A 19,610-nucleotide genomic window follows, 5' to 3' on the forward strand; every position below is an offset into this window, starting at 1 on the left:
ACGGGGACATCCCTAATGGGCTGGTGGCGGTACCACTGGAGGACTTGGACCCTTATTATATGAATGAGAAAGTGAGTTCCTACACCACTCAATCCCACACAGGGCTCGACATGACAAAGGGATCAAACTAACTCTCCTGCAGTGAGAAGTTAGGGGTTGGAGGGTGGTGGGGTAGGATGAGATGGGTCAGAGGTTTGAAAGTAGTACTGGTATAATATCTGTTTAGAAAAATAATTTGAGGAAGGAACAAATGGATTGTACTATACTCAAATCTTTGTAGTTTGCCTTTTAAATGTATACTGCTTATGACTGTTATAAATCCTAATGTGTGTCCCCTATATTAAGCTTTAACCACGTTTATGAATGAGATGTTAAGCTTATGAGGTAAGTATAAGGAAAAAACACTACCATGGCTTGGCTATGAGTAAATTTAAAATCAAACTATCTATAGGAAACTTGATGAACCTTTTACTGCAGGGGACTAAATCAGGATCACACAGAGTGTTTCTTGGTAGTCTTAAACAAATCTACTTTGAAACAATATTATACACCTCACTCACATTGTTATGGGCTGAAAAAAATGAAGACACCTGTACCATGCCAGATATAGAGTTGAAATGTTTATGTTTGTGTTCCACATCGTTGTACCAGTCATGAAAATAGGGTTATGGCACAGAGTCAACAGCAAAGATGACCTTGAGGTGGGTTATTGCTCTTTAATAGTTTGACCACTGGGAGAGGCAATTAGAGCCAGTCGATTCCTAAGAAGGCTCACATAGTGCTCAAAAGTATGTTCTGAATGCTCTGGCAAGCACAATTACCCAGAAGATGCTGGTGGATCCAGTAACACTGCAGTGAATGTCTAGAGCTCTGGACCGCAGGCCTGTTTGGTAATGCTTATGTAGTCTTATCTGTTGATTGATGCTCTATGTTGCTGCACTTACTGGAAATGTGCTGGTGGATGCTGGCAGCAGAGATGAGACCAACCGGCCTCTCTGAATATGTGCTATCAGTGCTCCTGCTAATTGAATTTGCTGGTGAGGAAAATCGCACTTGGATCATGAGGGTGTTCTGTCGAAGCAGACAGTCTGCATGTGCGTGTGTGTGTGTGGGTATCTAGGTTTCTGTGTAGGAGAATGTGGTGTGTGTGTGCAAGTTTATGCATTTAGTGTATGTACATTTCCCTGCATACTGTACATTTTGCACAACTTCATAGTATTTTTGCATGGGATACTTTTCCCTGCCTACTTGTACCAATTTGAAGGAGATAGCAGCTGTTTTGTTTGTTGCATGGCTTCCTTAAAAATACAACCACCTTATCGTATCATGATTCATGCCAAACACCACATACGCCCAGTTTGTATGCATACACAACAATTAAGAGCTCCCATTTAGCATAAGTCAAATGGTTGCTTCCCCTACCAGCCCAGGGCACAACAGTACAGTTTCCCTTTCAGTTTAGGCCCCTCTCCCCTCAGCCTCCACCCCCCAGTGTAATCCAAGCCCAGGAGAGGAGAGGAGGGGCTGGCTGCACCTTGAGGGTGGTAGAGGTGAGGAGCAGCCTGATTCCTGGGCCAGCTGGCTGTACTTGGCTGAGTTGCTGGGCTGAGCTGGGCTGAGCTGGGCTGAGCAGGGCTGGAGAAAGGGTTAAGCTGAGCTGGATGGCTGGGCTAAACTGGGGGCTGGGCTGGCTTGGGTTGGAGGCAGGGCTGAAGGCTAGGCTGGTGGTTGGGCAGGGCTGAGGCTGAGGCTGGTTAAGAGGCTGGACTGAGCTGCAGGCTAGGCTAGGTTAGGATGGAGGCAGGGCTGGGATGGGTTTTCTAGCCTGTAAGATAATCTAGGGCCTGCAGGGCAATAGAGGTCCACTGAGCAGTGTGTGTGTCTCCTATGATCTAATGATCCATGGACTTCTATGATGGCAGCCAGAGGAGGGGTGATGGCGAGGTACAATTGCTGCGTCTTCCCCCCTCTCCTTCGTCCTCCCCTCTTCCTCACCCCATTGCCCTATCTGTTATGCTTGGCTCTCTCCTTCTTCTGCCTCTGCTCCCGTGTTCCTTTGTTCTCTCCTCCCTGTCCTTGAGGAGGGACAGAGGTAGACTCGTTCATCAGGTGGTGCTCAGGGCTCCCTCATGCACACCTCTCTCATGTCTGGAGCTGTGTCTGTCTCAGTGACCTCCCTCCCTAGATCGCTGTGTGAGTGTGAGTGGGTGTGTGTGTGTGTGTGTGTGTGTGTGTGTGTGTGTGTGTGTGTGTGTGTGTGTGTGTGTGTGTGTGTGTGTGTGTGTGCGTAAGAGTGAATGAGTGTGTGTGTGCGCATGTATGCTATCACGCTTCTCCCTCACTCTGCCCTCCCAAGGACTCTTACCTTTGTGACACACACACTGCAGGCCGGGCTGTGTGTGTGTATCAATTACATAAGAGGACCCGGTAGAGAGCAGAGCGCAAGTCACTGACCTGCTGGGACCAGGATGGTCTGGGACAGACAATGGGCCTCCGCCTCCCTGGCCATTCAGAGCGTTTTACTACCTCCCTCCCTCCCCTCTACCATCCACACCTTCACCTTTCATGACACCTATGGGAGCCCCGGCATGCATATTCATTTGTCACCTCAAAACCTCCTCCTTCTCCATCTCTCAACCTCTTTTCTCTCTCTACCTCTCCAGGTTTCTCGTTCTCATTCTCTCCTCTACTCGACCGCCAATTCCCCTATCCCCTCCCGCTCTCCCCACCTCCATGTGTGCAAGCTTGCGTATGACCGTGTGTGTTGCTGTCAGCTGCAGTGAAACCTGATCACAGCACTCATGAATCGAGTAGGGGAAGAGGGGAGCGGTGCCGGTGAGGGAAAAGTGCAGTCACTGCAGTTTCTCCTCTCCCCTGGCTGTGGTGGATGTGTGTGTTAGTGTGTGTGTATCTGTGCATGTGTGCATTTGTGCAGGCGTATGTGCACGCATGTGTGTGTGTGGCAGTGCATGTGTGTGTGAGTACGTGTTTGTTGAAGATGAGGTTGAATTTAAGTTGTGCAAGTGCATGTGTGTGGGAGGAGCCACAGTGAACGCTGTGTGTGCGTGCCCGACAAACATGTGGGCCTGGACCCTTCGTAAAAACTTTTACTTAATTTCACCCACATGATGTCCCAGGTCTAAATCAGTCCCCAACTACAAGGGAACAATGAAAAAATACAGTGTAACTGGCTTGGAGGTCCAGAGTTGAGTTTGAAGGAACTAGACAATACCATACTATTGGTTGTTTAATACAGCATACAGTACATAGAATCTACAATAGCTTAAGCCTGGTTGTTAGATATGTTTGTGCTTCAGACAAGCTAAAACAGGTATGGTCTAGTGACCAAGTGAATGTGAAAGAATGTAGCACTGTTTGGTGTAACTAGCATCTCTCCTGCTAGCCATTCTATCTCTATGGTGTAGTAGTGTGGCCAATGTGAAATGGCTAGCTAGTTAGCGGTGGTGCGCGCTAATAGTGTTTCAGTCGGTGACGTCACTCGCTCTGAGACCTAGTAGTTGTTCCCCTTGCTCTGCAAGGGCCGTGGCTTTTGTGGCGCGATGGGTAATGATGCTTTGTGAGTGACTGTGGTTGATGTGTGCAGAGGGTCCCTGGTTCGAGCCCAGGTTGGGGTGAGGAGAGTGACGGAAGCTATACTGTTACGATAGCATTGACCCCTGTAGCCATTCTATCTCTATGGTGAAGTAGCATTGACCCTTGCTAGCCATTCATACACTGTAAAAAGTGGGACAGCACTGTTGTTCATCTGAAGTGATTTTTCTGATGGGTATGAACCAAATGATGATGTAACCAGAGTCTCTCCTGCTAGTCATTCTATCTCTATGATGTAACCAGAGTCTCTCCTGCTAGTCATTCTATCTCTATGATGTAACCAGAGTCTCTACTGCTAGTCATTCTACCTCTGTGATGTAACCAGACTCTCTCCTGCTAGTCATTCTATCTCTATGATGTAACCAGACTCTCTCCTGCTAGTCATTCTATCTCTATGATGTAACCAGAGTCTCTATTGCTAGTCATTCTATCTCTATGATGTAACCAGACCAGACTCTCTCCTGCTAGTCATTCTATCTCTATGATGTAACCAGACTCTTTCCTGCTAGTCATTCTATCTCTATGATGTAACCAGAGTCTCTATTGCTAGTCATTCTATCTCTATGATGTAACCAGACTCTCTCCTGCTAGTCATTTTATCTCTATGATGTAACCAGAGTCTCTATTGCTAGTCATTCTATCTCTATGATGTAACCAGTCTCTATTGCTAGTCATTCTATCTCTATGATGTGACCAGTATTTCTCACGCTAGTCTTTCTATCTCTATGATGTAACCAGAGTCTCTATTGCTAGTCATTCTATCTCTATGATGTAACCAGAGTCTCTATTGCTAGTCATTCTATCTCTATGATGTAACCAGTGTCTCTATTGCTAGTCATTCTAGCTCAATGGTGTAACCAGAGTCTCTATTGCTCGTCATTATATCTCTATGATGTAACCAGAGTCTCTATTGCTAGTCATTCTATCTCTATGATGTAACCAGTATTTCTCACGCTAGACTTTCTATCTCTATGATGTAACCAGTCTCTATTGCTAGTCATTCTATCTCTATGATGTAACCAGTCTCTATTGCTAGTCATTCTATCTCTATGATGTAACCAGAGTCTCTATTGCTAGTCATTCTATCTCTATGATGTAACCAGTCTCTATTGCTAGTCATTCTATCTCTATGATGTAACCAGAGTCTCTCCTGCTAGTCATTTTATCTCTATGATGTAACCAGTCTCTATTGCTAGTCATTCTATCTCTAAGATGTAACCAGACTCTCTATCGCTAGTCATTCTATCTCTATGATGTAACCAGTATTTCTCACGCTAGTCTTTCTATCTCTATGATGTAACCAGAGTCTCTATTGCTAGTCATTCTATCTCTATGATGTAACCAGAGTCTCTATTGCTAGTCATTCTATCTCTATGATGTAACCAGTATTTCTCACGCTAGTCTTTCTATCTCTATGATGTAACCAGTCTCTATTGCTAGTCATTCTATCTCTATGATGTAACCAGAGTCTCTCCTGCTAGTCATTCTATCTCTATGATGTAACCAGACTCTCTATTGCTAGTCATTCTATCTCTATGATGTAACCAGAGTCTCTATTGCTAGTCATTCTATCTCTATGATGTAATCAGTATTTCTCACGCTAGTCATTCTATCTCTATGATGTAACCAGTGTCTCTATTGCTAGTCATTCTAGCTCAATGATGTAACCAGAGTCTCTATTGCTAGTCATTCTATCTCTATGATGTAACCAGTCTCTATTGCTAGTCATTCTATCTCTATGATGTAACCAGAGTCTCTCCTGCTAGTCATTCTATCTCTATGATGTAACCAGAGTCTCTATTGCTAGTCATTCTATCTCTATGATGTAACCAGTCTCTATTGCTAGTCATTCTATCTCTATGATGTAACCAGAGTCTCTCCTGCTAGTCATTCTATCTCTATGGTGTAACCAGAGTCTCTCCTGCTAGTCATTCTATCTCTATGATGTAACCAGAGTCTCTCCTGCTAGTCATTCTATCTCTATGATGTAACCAGAGTCTCTCCTGCTAGTCATTCTATCTCTATGATGTAACCAGAGTCTCTCCTGCTAGTCATTCTATTTCTATGATGTAACCAGAGTCTCTCCTGCTAGTCATTCTATCTCTATGGTGTAACCAGAGTCTCTCCTGCTAGTCATTCTATCTCTATGATGTAACCAGAGTCTCTCCTGCTAGTCATTCTATCTCTATGGTGTAACCAGCATCTCTTCTGCATGGCAGACTGCTGCTGTCCCCAAATGAACCTAGCTGAGTAGCATGCCGACTGGTCATTTCCAATGGCTGATGCTGATCACACAGGAACAGTGAGTAGGTTTGAATGAGTAAAACATATCCAGAATATGTCCTTCATACACTGATATAATTTACCATAGCCAGGTCCCACGTTGGGGACTTTATTCACTTCCTGTCATGCCATGGCTGTGATTTTAAAGAGTCAAATCCCCCCCGACACACACACTCTCCTCTCTCTCCCTCTTTCTCTCTCTCTGAGGTGTAGTAAATTAGAGCAAGGGCTTGGCTTTAGCGGTCTGTCTGAGTCCTTAGTGTCTGATGACACAGCATCCTTCTGTACTGCCGAGAGGAGGAGAGGGGGAGTAGAGATGTAGGGAAAGGGGAAGGGGAAGGATGGGGTTTGGGAGGGGGGAGCACACCACACGGGACATCTAGAGGGGATTGATACTCAGTGGAGTTGGACTGGCTATATACACTCTTAGAAAAAAGGGTTCCAAATGGGTTCTTCGGCTGTCCCCGTAGGATAACCCTTTTTGGTTCCATGTAGAATCTTTTGTGACAAGGGTTCTACTTGAAACCAAAAATTATTATTCAAAGGGTTCTTCTATGGGGACAGTCAAAGAACCCTTTTAGGTTCTAGATAGCACCCTTTTTTACAAGAGTGTAGTACATATGTGTGCCAGGGATTGTGGGAGGGAGTGAGGGAGGGAGCGAGGGAGGGAGGTAGTGTGGTTGGATAATGATGTGTTAGCATTATAGTACATGTGGTTGCGTAAATGCTGGCCAGTAGGTTATGTATGCTGTATACCGTAATGTGACCATCATCTCTGGATGTATTAATGCTAACGTTTTAGCAAGGGTTTACGATGGTTTCTCTCACTGAATGTGTTTCTGTTTGCGAAGGTCATTGATGTCTTAGACGATGATTCAGACAAAAATCCTGGCTGAAGTCAGGTGTTTAAAGAACCCCCCCCCCCAGCTGTGGTAGGCTACTCCCCCCTCCCTCAATGACCTACTCTCCATTGTTTCCCGTTTAGCCTTCTGTCATGTCTTTCTCTTTCTCTCTGCTGCATGCTACCTACCCATCCCTCTCCTCCCTCCCTCCCTCCCTCCCTACATCTACCCATCCCTCTCCTCCCTCCCTACATCTACCCATCCCTCTCCTCCCTCCCTCCCTCCCTACATCTACCCATCCCTCTCCTCCCTCCCTCCCTCCCTACATCTACCCATCCCTCTCCTCCCTCCCTCCCTACATCTACCCATTCCTCTCCTCCCTCTCCTCCCTCCCTCCCTCCCTCCCTCCCTCCCTCCCTCCCTCCCTCCCTCCCTCCCTCCCTCCCTCCCTCCCTCCCTCCCTCCCTCCCTCCCTCCCTCCCTCCCTCCATCTACCCATCCCTCTCCTCCCTCCCTCCCTACATCTACCCATCCCTCTCCTCCCTCCCTCTCTCCCTACATCTACCCATCCCTCTCCTCCCTCTCTCCCTACATCTACCCATCCCTTTCCTCCCTCCCTCCCTACATCTACCCATCCCTCTCCTCCCTCCCTCCCTCCCTACATCTACCCATCTCTCTCCTCACTCCCTCCCTCCCTACATCTACCCATCCCTCTCCTCACTCCCTCCCTCACTACATCTACCCATCCCTCTCCTCCCTCCCTACATCTACCTACCCCTCTCCTCCCTCCCTCCCTCCCTACATCTACCCATCCCTCTCCTCCCTCCCTCCCTACATCTACCCATCCCTCTCCTCACTCCCTCCCTCCCTACATCTACCCATCCTTCTCCTCACTCCCTTCCTCCCTACATCTACCCATCCCTCTCCTCCCTCCCTCCCTCCCTACATCTACCCATCCATCTACTCACTCCTTCCCTCCCTCCCTCCCTACATCTACCCATCCCTCTCCTCACTCCCTCCCTCCCTACATCTACCCATCTCTCTCCTCACTCCCTCCCTCGCTACATCTACCCATCCCTCTCCTCACTCCATCCCTCCCTACATCTACCCATCCCTCTCCTCACTCCCTCCCTCCCTACATCTACCCATCCCTCTCCTCACTCCCTCCCTCCCTACATCTACCCATCCCTCTCCTCACTCCCTCCCTCCCTACATCTACCCACCCATCTCCTCCCTCCCTACATCTACCCATCCCTCTCCTCCCTCCCTACATCTACCCATCCCTCTCCTCACTCCCTCCCTCCCTACATCTACCCATCCCTCTCCTCACTCCCTCCCTCCTTACATCTACCCATCCCTCTCCTCACTCCCTCCCTCCCTACATCTACCCATCCCTCTCCTCCCTCCCTCCCTACATCTACCCATCCCTCTCCTCACTCCCTCCCTCCCCCCTCCCTACATCTACCCATCCCTCTCCTCACTCCCTCCCTCACTACATCTACCCATCCCTCTCCTCCCTCCCTACATCTACCTACCCCTCTCCTCCCTCCCTCCCTCCCTACATCTACCCATCCCTCTCCTCCCTCCCTCCCTACATCTACCCATCCCTCTCCTCACTCCCTCCCTCCCTACATCTACCCATCCTTCTCCTCACTCCCTTCCTCCCTACATCTACCCATCCCTCTCCTCCCTCCCTCCCTCCCTACATCTACCCATCCATCTACTCACTCCTTCCCTCCCTCCCTCCCTACATCTACCCATCCCTCTCCTCACTCCCTCCCTCCCTACATCTACCCATCTCTCTCCTCACTCCCTCCCTCGCTACATCTACCCATCCCTCTCCTCACTCCATCCCTCCCTACATCTACCCATCCCTCTCCTCACTCCCTCCCTCCCTACATCTACCCATCCCTCTCCTCACTCCCTCCCTCCCTACATCTACCCATCCCTCTCCTCACTCCCTCCCTCCCTACATCTACCCACCCATCTCCTCCCTCCCTACATCTACCCATCCCTCTCCTCCCTCCCTACATCTACCCATCCCTCTCCTCACTCCCTCCCTCCCTACATCTACCCATCCCTCTCCTCACTCCCTCCCTCCTTACATCTACCCATCCCTCTCCTCACTCCCTCCCTCCCTACATCTACCCATCCCTCTCCTCCCTCCCTCCCTACATCTACCCATCCCTCTCCTCACTCCCTCCCTCCCCCCTCCCTACATCTACCCATCCCTCTCCTCACTCCCTCCCTCCCTACATCTACCCATCCCTCTCCTCCCTCCCTCCCTCCCTCACTACATCTACCCATCCCTCTCCTCCCTCCCTCCCTACATCTACCCATCCCTCTCCTCACTCCCTCCCTCCCCCCTCCCTACATCTACCCATCCCTCTCCTCCCTCCCTCCCTCCCTCCCTCCCTACATCTACCCATCCCTCTCCTCCCTCCCTCCCTCACTACATCTACCCATCCATCCCTCCCTCCCTCCCTCCCTCCCTCCCTCCCTCCCTCCCTCCCTCCCTCCCTCCCTCCCTCCCTCCCTCCCTCCCTCCCTCCCTCCCTCCCTCCCTCCCTCCCTCACTACATCTACCTATCCCTCTCCTCACTCCCTCCCTCCCTACATCTAGCCATCCATCTCTGCTATGGCTCTCTCCCCTCTGCAGCTCTCAGGGTTTTCTTCTGCATTCCTCCCTCTCCCCCTCCACCCCCTCATTCCCCTCTCTCTATCTCTCTCTTTCTCTTCCACTGCATGCCCCCATTCCTATCTCTCTCTCCTTATTTTGCTCCCTCTCTCTTTGTCTGTCTTTGCTGCTGTCCCTGTATCCCTGCATGCCCCCTCCACATCCCTCTCTCACTGCTCCACTGCATGCCTCTCCCCCTCCCTCCTTCCTCTCCCTCTCTTTGGTTGTCTCTGCAGCTGCATTCTGCCTCCTATTCCTGCATATGTATTTCTCTTCAAAGCTTCTATTGTGGCTGATGAAACTTGCAGTAGCTTTGCAGCAAATCCGTCATGAGACATTCTGTTTGCATTGTGTGTGTACTAGTATTTAGATCAGTGGGACTGCATTCCTGTGTGTGTACTAGTATTTAGATCAGTGGGACTGCATTCCTGTGTGTGTACTAGTATTTAGATCAGTGGGACTGCATTCCTGTGTGTGTACTAGTATTTAGATCAGTGGGACTGCATTCCTGTGTGTGTACTAGTATTTAGATTAGTGGGACTGCATTCCTGTGTGTGTACTAGTATTTAGATCAGTGGGACTGCATTCCTGTGTGTGTACTAGTATTTAGATCAGTGGGACTGCATTCCTGTGTGTGTACTAGTATTTAGATCAGTGGGACTGCATTCCTGTGTGTGTACTAGTATTTAGATCAGTGGGACTGCATTCCTGTGTGTGTACTAGTATTTAGATCAGTGGGACTGCATTCCTGTGTGTGTACTAGTATTTAGATCAGTGGGACTGCATTCCTGTGTGTGTACTAGTATTTAGATCAGTGGGACTGCATTCCTGTGTGTGTACTAGTATAGGACCTGTGCCACTGTGTTTATTTGAATTTTTATTTAACCAGGTAGGCTAGTTGAGAACAAGTTCTCATTTACAACTGCGACCTGGCCAAGATAAAGCAAAGCAGTGTGACACAAACAACAACACAAAGTTACACATGGAATAAACAATAAACAAGCCAATAACACAATAAACAAGTCAATGACACAAAAAATAAAGTCTATATACTGTGTGATGGTGTGTGTTTATGCATGTGAAGCATGCCTTTGATTATCACACAGTGGGTCCAGCACACTCATGCATCAAACAGTTATGTATTGGCCCACTTCAATATGTCCGGGAATCGTAGGCTATTTAGCCTACTCTCCTCTCCATAGTAATGGGGCGCCTCACTATGTCCTGGCTACTACCCTCCTATAGGCTCTCTCTCTCTCTCTCTCTCTCTCTCTCTCTCTCTCTCTCTCTCTCTCTCTCTCTCTCTCTCTCTCTCTCTCTCTCTCTCTCTCTCTCTCTCTCTCTCTCTCTCTCTCTCTCTCTCTCTCTCTCTCTCTCTCTCTCTCTCTCTCTCTCTCTCTCTCTCTCTCTCTCTCTCTCTCTCTCTCTCTCTCTTTCTCTTATCCACAACCATATTCCGCTATCCACAGCCATACAAAGCCATATACAGTAGCCAGTTAGTGTAATCAATAGCAGATTTTCTCCCTCCTCTCTCTCCACATCCATCCAGCTTACAGACATACCCTTTACAATTTAATTATGATTCTGTATGTACGTTGATTGCAGTATGCCATAGTGGATGACCTAAATTGAAACACAGGCCTAGCATATTAGCGATGAAACCAATGTATGGCGTGTGTGTGCATGCATGTGTGTATGTCAGTGTGTGTGTATGATGTGTCATCACAAAATGAAAACTGTTCGGGAGCAAATAACTGCAGATGTCAGCGAACTGGGAAAATCTCTACAGATTGGTCCAATGAAATATTGTATTGAGAATCTGTAGTTATTATGGCTCAATAATGTCAGTGAATCAAAGGCCTGTCAGAATATGAATGACTATTCCTGGCTGATAGCAGTAGATAAAATTAATATGATTATTTAATCACATTTAATATGATTAATGACATTGGAATGTAACCATTTGGTGCCAATAAGACTATTAGAGCCATGCAAACAGAGGCTTACCTGTGTGTCCTAAACTAAAGCTATGTCCTCAGAGGGTCTGAAGTAAAAGTCGCCTTCACTCCCCAGGGAAGGAGGGAAGAAAGAGAGGGAGGGAGGAGTTGAAGGTCAGGACAACCAGAGAGAACACATACACCTAACATGAGGCTATAGGAACCAAATCTGTGGCCATGTTGACAATGAGCAGAGCAGGCCACTCATTAAACGTCTCTTCTGTCATAGCAACATTTGACTCCCCACATTTCTTTGACCGTTAGATTTTAGCTGTAGCCCTAATTTGTACCTGGGCCTAATTTTAACCTACACCAGACAATGATTGGGGTAAATGATAGAGGCAGACAATTTTTTCTGACAGGAAGAAATGGTGAGGATTTGAGTTAGCCTAGCTATAGATAGTTTATGGTCAAAAAGAAAGGAGAGGAAGAAATACTTAGGGGAGGAGAGAGCGAGGGATCAGGGGAGAGTGAGGAGTGTTGTAATGCAGATAGAGAATACATTTAGTTTTTCCCCAGACTGCTCTGCAGCCACCACTCGCTACTTTAATCTAATTAGCTTTCAGGACACTCCTGTCTCAGGACACCTCTGTCTTGTTGCCCAGCCGCTCCTTGCCAGTGTTTCCCTTGGAGTGTGTGACAAACGGACAGTCCCAGTGTGTGTGTGTGTGTGTGTGTGTGTGTGTGTGTGTGAGTGAGAGAGAGAGAGAGAGAGAGAGAGAGAGAGAGAGAGAGAGAGAGTTTGTCTGAAGTCCTTTTTGGGGACTCTATATACATACTGTATGTCTTTGTAGGTGTGGATTCTTTCTCTGAATGTGTATGTGTCTGTTTGTTGTGCATGCCATGTGAACAGTTTAGTTTTTAATGTGTTAGTCTGACTTTGTGTTTCTGTTGTAAATGTGTGGGGCTTACAGTGTAACGGGTTGTTTGACTGTGTGTGAATCGGGCTGTATCTGTGTTCAGTGTGTAGTATGGTGAGCTGAGATGTTTTAGTGTTTAATTCTATGCGTGTTGGCCTATGTTGCGTGGGGTGCGGTATACTGGCCTATATATTCTCCCCTAGTCCCACAACTGCTGTGGAGTGTAATACTGTACTGTACTGTACTGTACTGTACTGTACTGTACAGTAGGAAGGTACTGCAGAGATCATCTGATCATCTGGACTCATGTGTTACGTAGCACCCCTCTCTCTCTGTCTCTCTGGGTATGGTTGGGAACAGGACTAATGAATGAAGTGGAGCCAGAAAAGTTAATGTAGGCACTTATAATTAACAGTACGGCTGATTGTCTACTGGTCACGCTTCTGCTGTGATGTCTCTTTCCTCTCACTCCCTGTGCACACACACACCCACATACAAGCGTGCATACACGCATGCACACAATCACACACGTGTGCGCTCATACATAAATGCAATCGCATACAGCCCCCCCCTCACACACACACACACACACACACACACACACACACACACACACACACACACACACACACACACACACACACACACACACACACACACACACACACACACACACACACACACACACACACACACACACACACACACACACACACACTCCTTCTCTCAGAACTCTGGGCCTAACCTCACCACAGCCAGCCCAGCCCCACTTGGCCCGGGCCTGTTTATGGGATGGGGAGTGGTTGTTGAGAGGCTGGAGTCAGCAGATCTTGGCTTGATCGATGGCAGCGTTTGCAGTTCTTTTCCAGTAAGAGCTTTAAGCTGGGAGAAGAAGACAACTATTTGGCCACAGACTGGAGAGAGGGGAGAGGAACACAGGAAGGAAGGAACAGACACAAACACTGGGATATCTGACTGTCACCATCAGGCTCTTAGTTACTCTAACTGGAAGTGGTACAGTAGTTAGATAGTGCAAAGTATTTCTTGAAATGGGGCGGCAGGGTAGCCTAGTGGTTAGAGCGTTGGACTAGTAACCGGAAGGTTGCGAGTTCAAACCCCCGAGCTGACAAGGTACAAATCTGTCGTTCTGCCCCTGAACAGGCAGTTAACCCACTGTTCCCAGGCCGTCATTGAAAATAAGAATTTGTTCTTAACTGACTTGCCTGGTTAAATAAAGGTAAAATAAAAAAATAAAAACATTTGAAGTTTTTTAGTTATCAGGCTATTCAGACCTGGTCATTGAATTCCATTTTATATTTTTCACACATTCCGTAATAGTTGTGAAATATGTTTTCTCATTAGTAAAAGATGCATGTGCATGTGCTTTAGTGGAAGAGACTAAAGGCCATGGTTGACTTAAAGACATGCTCTGGAACTTTGCCGAGTACTAAGTATTTTTTAAACCTCCCGCTTTGGGCTGGATATGTCAATGTGTAGTTCATTCATGCAGAATATATGAGCAGAATTAATTTCACCTCAACTAGCCATAAAATCCCTACTTTGAAAGTGACTGTTTTCCCTACATTTCCCCCAAGAGGGCCAGATCCCTAGCAATTCAAGTTCTAGCCAAAGAGCTTCAGCCCTTCACTAGCAAGATACACACACACACAGGAGAGAGAGAGAGAGAGAGCCTTGACGTGGTGCACATATCTGCACCTGTGTGACATAGTAAGCAATTTTACTTTGAGAACTACTGGCTAAAAAGTATGCAAATTACTAAAGAATCAGAATTCTCTGCCTTACTGTTCTATAATGAGAGAAGATGTTGTGGTTGTCTTTGCTGTTCAGCCTGTGCCCTAGTATGTGCATAAAACACATGGTCAGCACATCTTAGGATATACCCTGTTTATACCTCAGTAACAAATAAGTTACCAATATTGGTTTACCCTCTTGTTGATTGCTTTTGGGAGGAAATGCAGAGTACTCCTTATGGTGCCATGTTAAAGTGGGTTTAAACTTGAAAACTACTTGTGGTCGTAATACAACAGAATTCTTCTTGTAGTGAATGGGCATGGCAAACTGAAGCAGCAAGTTCCATAAAATGAGTGGAGCCACCTTGTGTGTCCTGTGACTCAGAGATGAGGCCTGCAGTGACTCAGAGATCAGATCAGCCAATGAACAGTCAGCTTAGTGTACCTTAGTCATGACTTCCCATTTCTGTTATCTCAGCATGGGATGTACTGTATGTGTCATGAAACCCTGATGATGGCAGCATATTTACATCGGAGCCATGAGATTGTGCAGCTTTTCTTTTCTACATGTCCCGTATGTGTCATGCCTTGTATTGCCATTGTTAATGCATCTCTCTCTCTCTCTCTCTCTCTCCTTTCTCTCTCTCTCTCTCTCTCTCTCCAGACGTTTATAGTCCTAAACAAAGGGAAAACAATCTTCCGCTTCCACGCCACGGACTCCTTGTACGTCATCAGCCCTTTTAGTCACTTTAGGCGAATAGCAATTAAGATTTTGATACACTCATATCCTTTCAAGTGGTGCATTGTCTTGCTTTGAAATTATGATTTTGTTGTTTATCATGGGGAAATCACAGAGCATGTACATGTATTTCTTCAATGTACTGTACATAACATTAAGGTTGAAGGAGCTAGTGATTGTGATGTTTTCTTTTGATTGGTTGAAGAATCAGAGAAGAGGTGATACAGGCCAAATCATCCTTGTGCATTGATCTGGATCTTGTGACCCGCACTGTCCGGAAAAATCTTCCCTCCCTTATCCGGATACCCTGGATCCACATCTCGTTAAATATTTAATGGATGGGGCCACTGCATCGCAGTGCTAGAGGCGGCACTACAGACCTGGGTTCGATCCCAGGCTGTATCACAACCGGCCGTGATTGGGAGTCCCATAGGGCGGTGCACAATTGGCCCAGTGTCATCCGGGTTTGGTCGAGGGGGCTTTTCTTGGCTCATCGCGCTCTAGCAACTCCTTGTGGCGGGCTAGGCACCTGCAGGCTGATCTCGGTCATCAGTTAAACAGTGTTTCCTCCATTTGAGGCGGGTCATGTTTCGGAGGAAGCATGACTTGACCTTTGCCTCCCGAGCCCGTTGGGGAGTTGCAGTGATGAGACAAGATCGAAATTGCGGAGAAAAAAGGGTTAAAATAAAATGTAAAAAATAATGGATGAACTGTGTCATTGTAGAGTGTCTCACAGTATATTCAACTATATTCCTACTGTATGTTGATGGGTGGTGGAGTTTATATGGTCATCAACCTTTTCTTAACTCTCTTCCCTGTTACGGTATTCAGTATGATCATCATGAGCACCATTTTGACCAACTGTGTTTTCATGACATTTAGTGATCCTCCAGAATGGAACAAGATAGTAGAGTAAGTATTGATTTATAACTCCCTATGTACATTCATAAACTGTTTAGAACACATTTATAAACAAATATGCATTTATTCACATATCTCACCCTTTCACTGTCTCTCGTCTTATTGTGCTCTAGGTATACCTTCACAGGTATCTACACCTTCGAATCGCTTACCAAGATTGTGGCGCGAGGCTTTTGTATAGACGGGTTCACTTTTCTACGAGATCCATGGAACTGGCTGGACTTCATGGTGATCTCTATGGCGTAAGTAGTCCACCTCCTCCCAATATTCCTCTCTCTACACCTCAATCTCTCTCTGCACTGCCATCTCAACCAGGGTGACAGGGTTGGGCCAGGCAGTACATTCCACACCAGAGAATTTTGCCAATCATGCAAAATAATCCAAGATGATGAAGCATTACCAAATATGAATTCCGCAAAATAGAATTAATTCAACTGAATCAATCAGTCAATAGGACATACAGTATATGTTAGTACAGGTACAGTGCATTCAGAAAGTATTCAGACCCTTTGACTTTTTCCCAATTTTGTTAGGTTACCCTTATTGTAAAATGGATTCAATGGTTTTTCCCCCCTCATCAATCTACGTACAATACCCAATAATGACGAAGCAAAAACAGATTTTCATACATTTTTGGAAATGTATTTTAAAAAAAGCTACTGAAATTTCACATTTACATAAGTATTCAGACCTTTTACTCAGTACTTGGTTGAAGCATCTTTGGCAGTGATTACAGCCTCGAGTCTTCTTGGGTATGACGCTACAAGCTTGGCACGCCTGTATTTGGGGAGTTTCTCCCATTCTTCTCTGCAGATTCTCTCAAGCTCTGTCAGGTTGGATGGGGAGCGATGCTGCAAAGCTATTTTCAAGTCTCTCCAGAGATGTTCGATCAGGTTCAAGTCCGGGCTCTGGCTGGGTCTCTCAAGGACATTGTCCAGACTTGTCCAAAAGCCACTCCTGCGTTGTCTTCACTGTGTGCTTAGGGTCATTGTCCTGTTGGAAGGTGAACTTTCATCCCAGTCTGAGGTCCTGAGTGCTCTGGAGCAGGTTTTCATCAAGGATCTCTCTGTACTTTGCTCCTTTCATCTTTCCCTCGATCCTGACTAGTCTCCCAGTCCCTGTCGCTGATAAACATCCCCACACCATGATGCTGCCATCGCCATGCTTTACCGTCGGGATGGTGCCAGGTTTCCTCCAGATGTGATGCTTGACATTCAGGCCAAATAGTTCAATCTTGGTCTCATCAGACCACCGAATCTAATTTCTCATGGTCTGAGAGTCCTTTAGGTGCCTTTTGACCAACTCCAAGCGGGGTGTCATGTGCCTTTTACTGAGGAGTGGCTTCTGTCTGGCCACTACACCATAAAGGCTTGATTGGTGGAGTTCTGCAGAGATGGCTGTCCTTCTGGAAGGTTCTCCCATCTCCACAGAGGAACTCTGGAGCTCTGTCAGAGTGACCATTGGGTTCTTGGTCACCTCCCTGACCAAAATCCCCCGGTTTTCAGTTTGGCAGGGCAGCCAGCTGTAGGAAGAGTCTTGGTGGTTCCAAACTTCTTCCATTTAAGAATTATGGAGGCCACTGTGTTTTTGGCGACCTTCAATGTTGCAGAAGTTTTTTGGTACCCTTCTCCAGATTTGTGCCCCGACACAATCCTGTCTTGAAGCTCTACGGACAATTCCTTCGACCTCATGGCTTGGTTTTTGCTCTGACATGCACTGTCAACTGTGGGACATACAGACAGGTGTTTGCCTTTCCAAATCATGTACAATCAATTGAATTTACCACCGGTGGACTCCAATCAAGTTGTAGAAACATCTCAAGGATGATCAATAGAAACAGGAAGCACCTGTGCTCAATTTCAAGTCTCATAACAAAGGGTCTGAATTTGATATCAGTTTTTTATTTATTAATACATTTGAAACAATTCTAAAAACCTGTTTTGGCCTTGTCATTATGGGGTATTGTGTGTAGATTGATAAGAAAACAATTATATTTAATACATTTTAGAATAAGGATGTAATGTAAGAAAATGTGGGAAAAGTCAAGGTGTTAGAATACTTTTCGAATGCACTGTATATTTGTAATGTTGAATTTTATGAGAATGACACACATATGCATGGGTTTGTTGAAAGAGAATCCATTTTCATGTGATGGCTAACTAGTTAAATTCTAGAGAGTGAGATAGCTCCTTGAAATGATGTAGAGTTTATACAGATGCGTAAATTCTAGAGAGTGAGATGGCTCCTTGAAATGATGTAGAGTTTATACAGATGCGTAAAAAACTAATCTGGTTACTCTACTTGTATCCTCCTTTAAAAACAACATGTTGCAGAGGGGGGGATATCCTACCAAAGAAGATTGTTTCAATGGTCAGGGATAGCAGTCTTTTTGGAATTTGGTAAAAGGAGATTTTGATGATTGAAAGTTATGCAAATATTGTAATTGTTCGAATTTGGCAAGGAATGATTGCCCTGCCCAATTTTAGCACAACAATATGTTTTCTCTGATTTATCTGTGTAACATTTTGAAACATTTGGTTGAAACATTTTGGGCCATACAGTGTATTTCTTTCTTTATTTTGTATTTTCCTATCTTCCTTTTTATTCCTTTATTTTATTTTTGTATTTTCTTTCTTTCAAGGTTGGGGTCAATTCCATTTCAATTCAGTCAGTTCAGGAAGTAAACTGAAATTCCAAATATTTTCAATAACAAAAAAATGTAATTGGAATTTCAGTTTGCTTACTGAATTGACTTAATTGAAATGGCATTTACCACAATCCTGCCTTCTTTCTCTCTTTCATTCTGGAACGACTGCTGAGTAACTGTGATCTGATCCACTCTGCAGGTATATAACAGAGTTTGTAAACCTAGGCAATGTGTCAGCTCTGCGTACGTTCAGGGTTCTGAGGGCTTTGAAAACTATTTCTGTTATCCCAGGTAAGACTGTGCAGATAGATGTGTGTGTGCGGGCGGGCGGGCGAGTTGCTGGGGTCAGTGTTAGGTGTGGTTTTGTTTCTGTTTCTTTTAGTTTACTCTTCCACCTTCGCTCCTCTCTCCTGGAGGGATAGGCGCTTCTCTCTCTCACTCTCTCTCGCTGTGGTGTCCCCTCCTCCTGCCGGTCATCTTCTTCGGTGGTGATGGTGCTGGTGTGGTGCACTTGGCGTCCGTGTGTGTGACCTGTAGGTTTGTGTGTGTTACCGTTTGTGTTTTGTGTCATGGTGTTTTGTTCTGTGTGTGATCCTACCCCGTTACAGATATGTAACAGAATTTGTGGACCTGGGGAATGTCTCGGCGCTGAGAACGTTCAGAGTTCTCCGAGCATTGAAAACTATTTCTGTCATTCCAGGTGAGACTCCCATTTAAACACTAAAGCCGAGTTTATTTTGATTTCTCATTAAATGGATTCTCATAATTTCTTATTACTTTAGACTCTTAAAGAGGATGCCTCAGAAACGATAACTGTTTTGTTGACTTTTTATTTTCCAAACGATCAAAAATGGTAGCAATACATTTTTGATAGGCTTCGCAGTCTACTGGCAGTCTTGTGGTGTTAAGTTGAAAAGGTGCTCCTGATATGACATACTAGAAGACGAACAACCCATATAATACGCAGGTGGGATACACTGCAAATGTTGTATTAATGCTTGTATTTTAATAGTATTCTCCCCCAAAGTGACATTAACAGATTCATACAGTATACTGACAGCAGATCGTATGGGTAGGAGCCTGAGTTGTCCCCCAAGGAAAACGTCAGGCCCTAGTTGATAACTCTCCCATGGTTAAGAAAAACTCAGGGTCTTAGTATGAGGAGTAGTAGAAATGCAAAATAGTTATTATTATTGACATCTTAACCTCCAAGTCAAAGTGATAGACAAGGGTTTCACACTCACACATTGTATCTTATTTAGACCATGAGGATCTCTTCAG

General features: G+C 45.9%; 1 protein-coding gene across 3 annotated transcripts in view; it reads left to right on the forward strand.

Moving 5' to 3' along the window:
* The window catches only part of LOC110528177 (sodium channel protein type 8 subunit alpha), a 115,667-nt gene that overhangs the window by 5,355 nt on the left and 90,702 nt on the right, over window positions 1-19,610 (forward strand). For 2 of the 3 annotated variants that reach the window (XM_021610033.2, XM_036983720.1), the window contains exons 2-6: window positions 1-71; window positions 14,687-14,805; window positions 15,584-15,673; window positions 15,796-15,924; window positions 18,938-19,029. The exon at window positions 1-71 is cut by the window's left edge and continues 264 nt beyond it. In XM_021610033.2, the coding sequence (XP_021465708.1) occupies window positions 1-71; window positions 14,687-14,805; window positions 15,584-15,673; window positions 15,796-15,924; window positions 18,938-19,029 (501 nt within the window). Of the gene's footprint in view, window positions 72-14,686; window positions 14,806-15,583; window positions 15,674-15,795; window positions 15,925-18,937; window positions 19,030-19,610 lie in introns of those variants that run through there. The other variant, XM_036983721.1, reaches the window with a different exon arrangement.

This window comes from Oncorhynchus mykiss, chromosome 7 (genome assembly GCF_013265735.2).
Source record: "Oncorhynchus mykiss isolate Arlee chromosome 7, USDA_OmykA_1.1, whole genome shotgun sequence".
Classification (NCBI taxonomy): domain Eukaryota; kingdom Metazoa; phylum Chordata; class Actinopteri; order Salmoniformes; family Salmonidae; genus Oncorhynchus; species Oncorhynchus mykiss.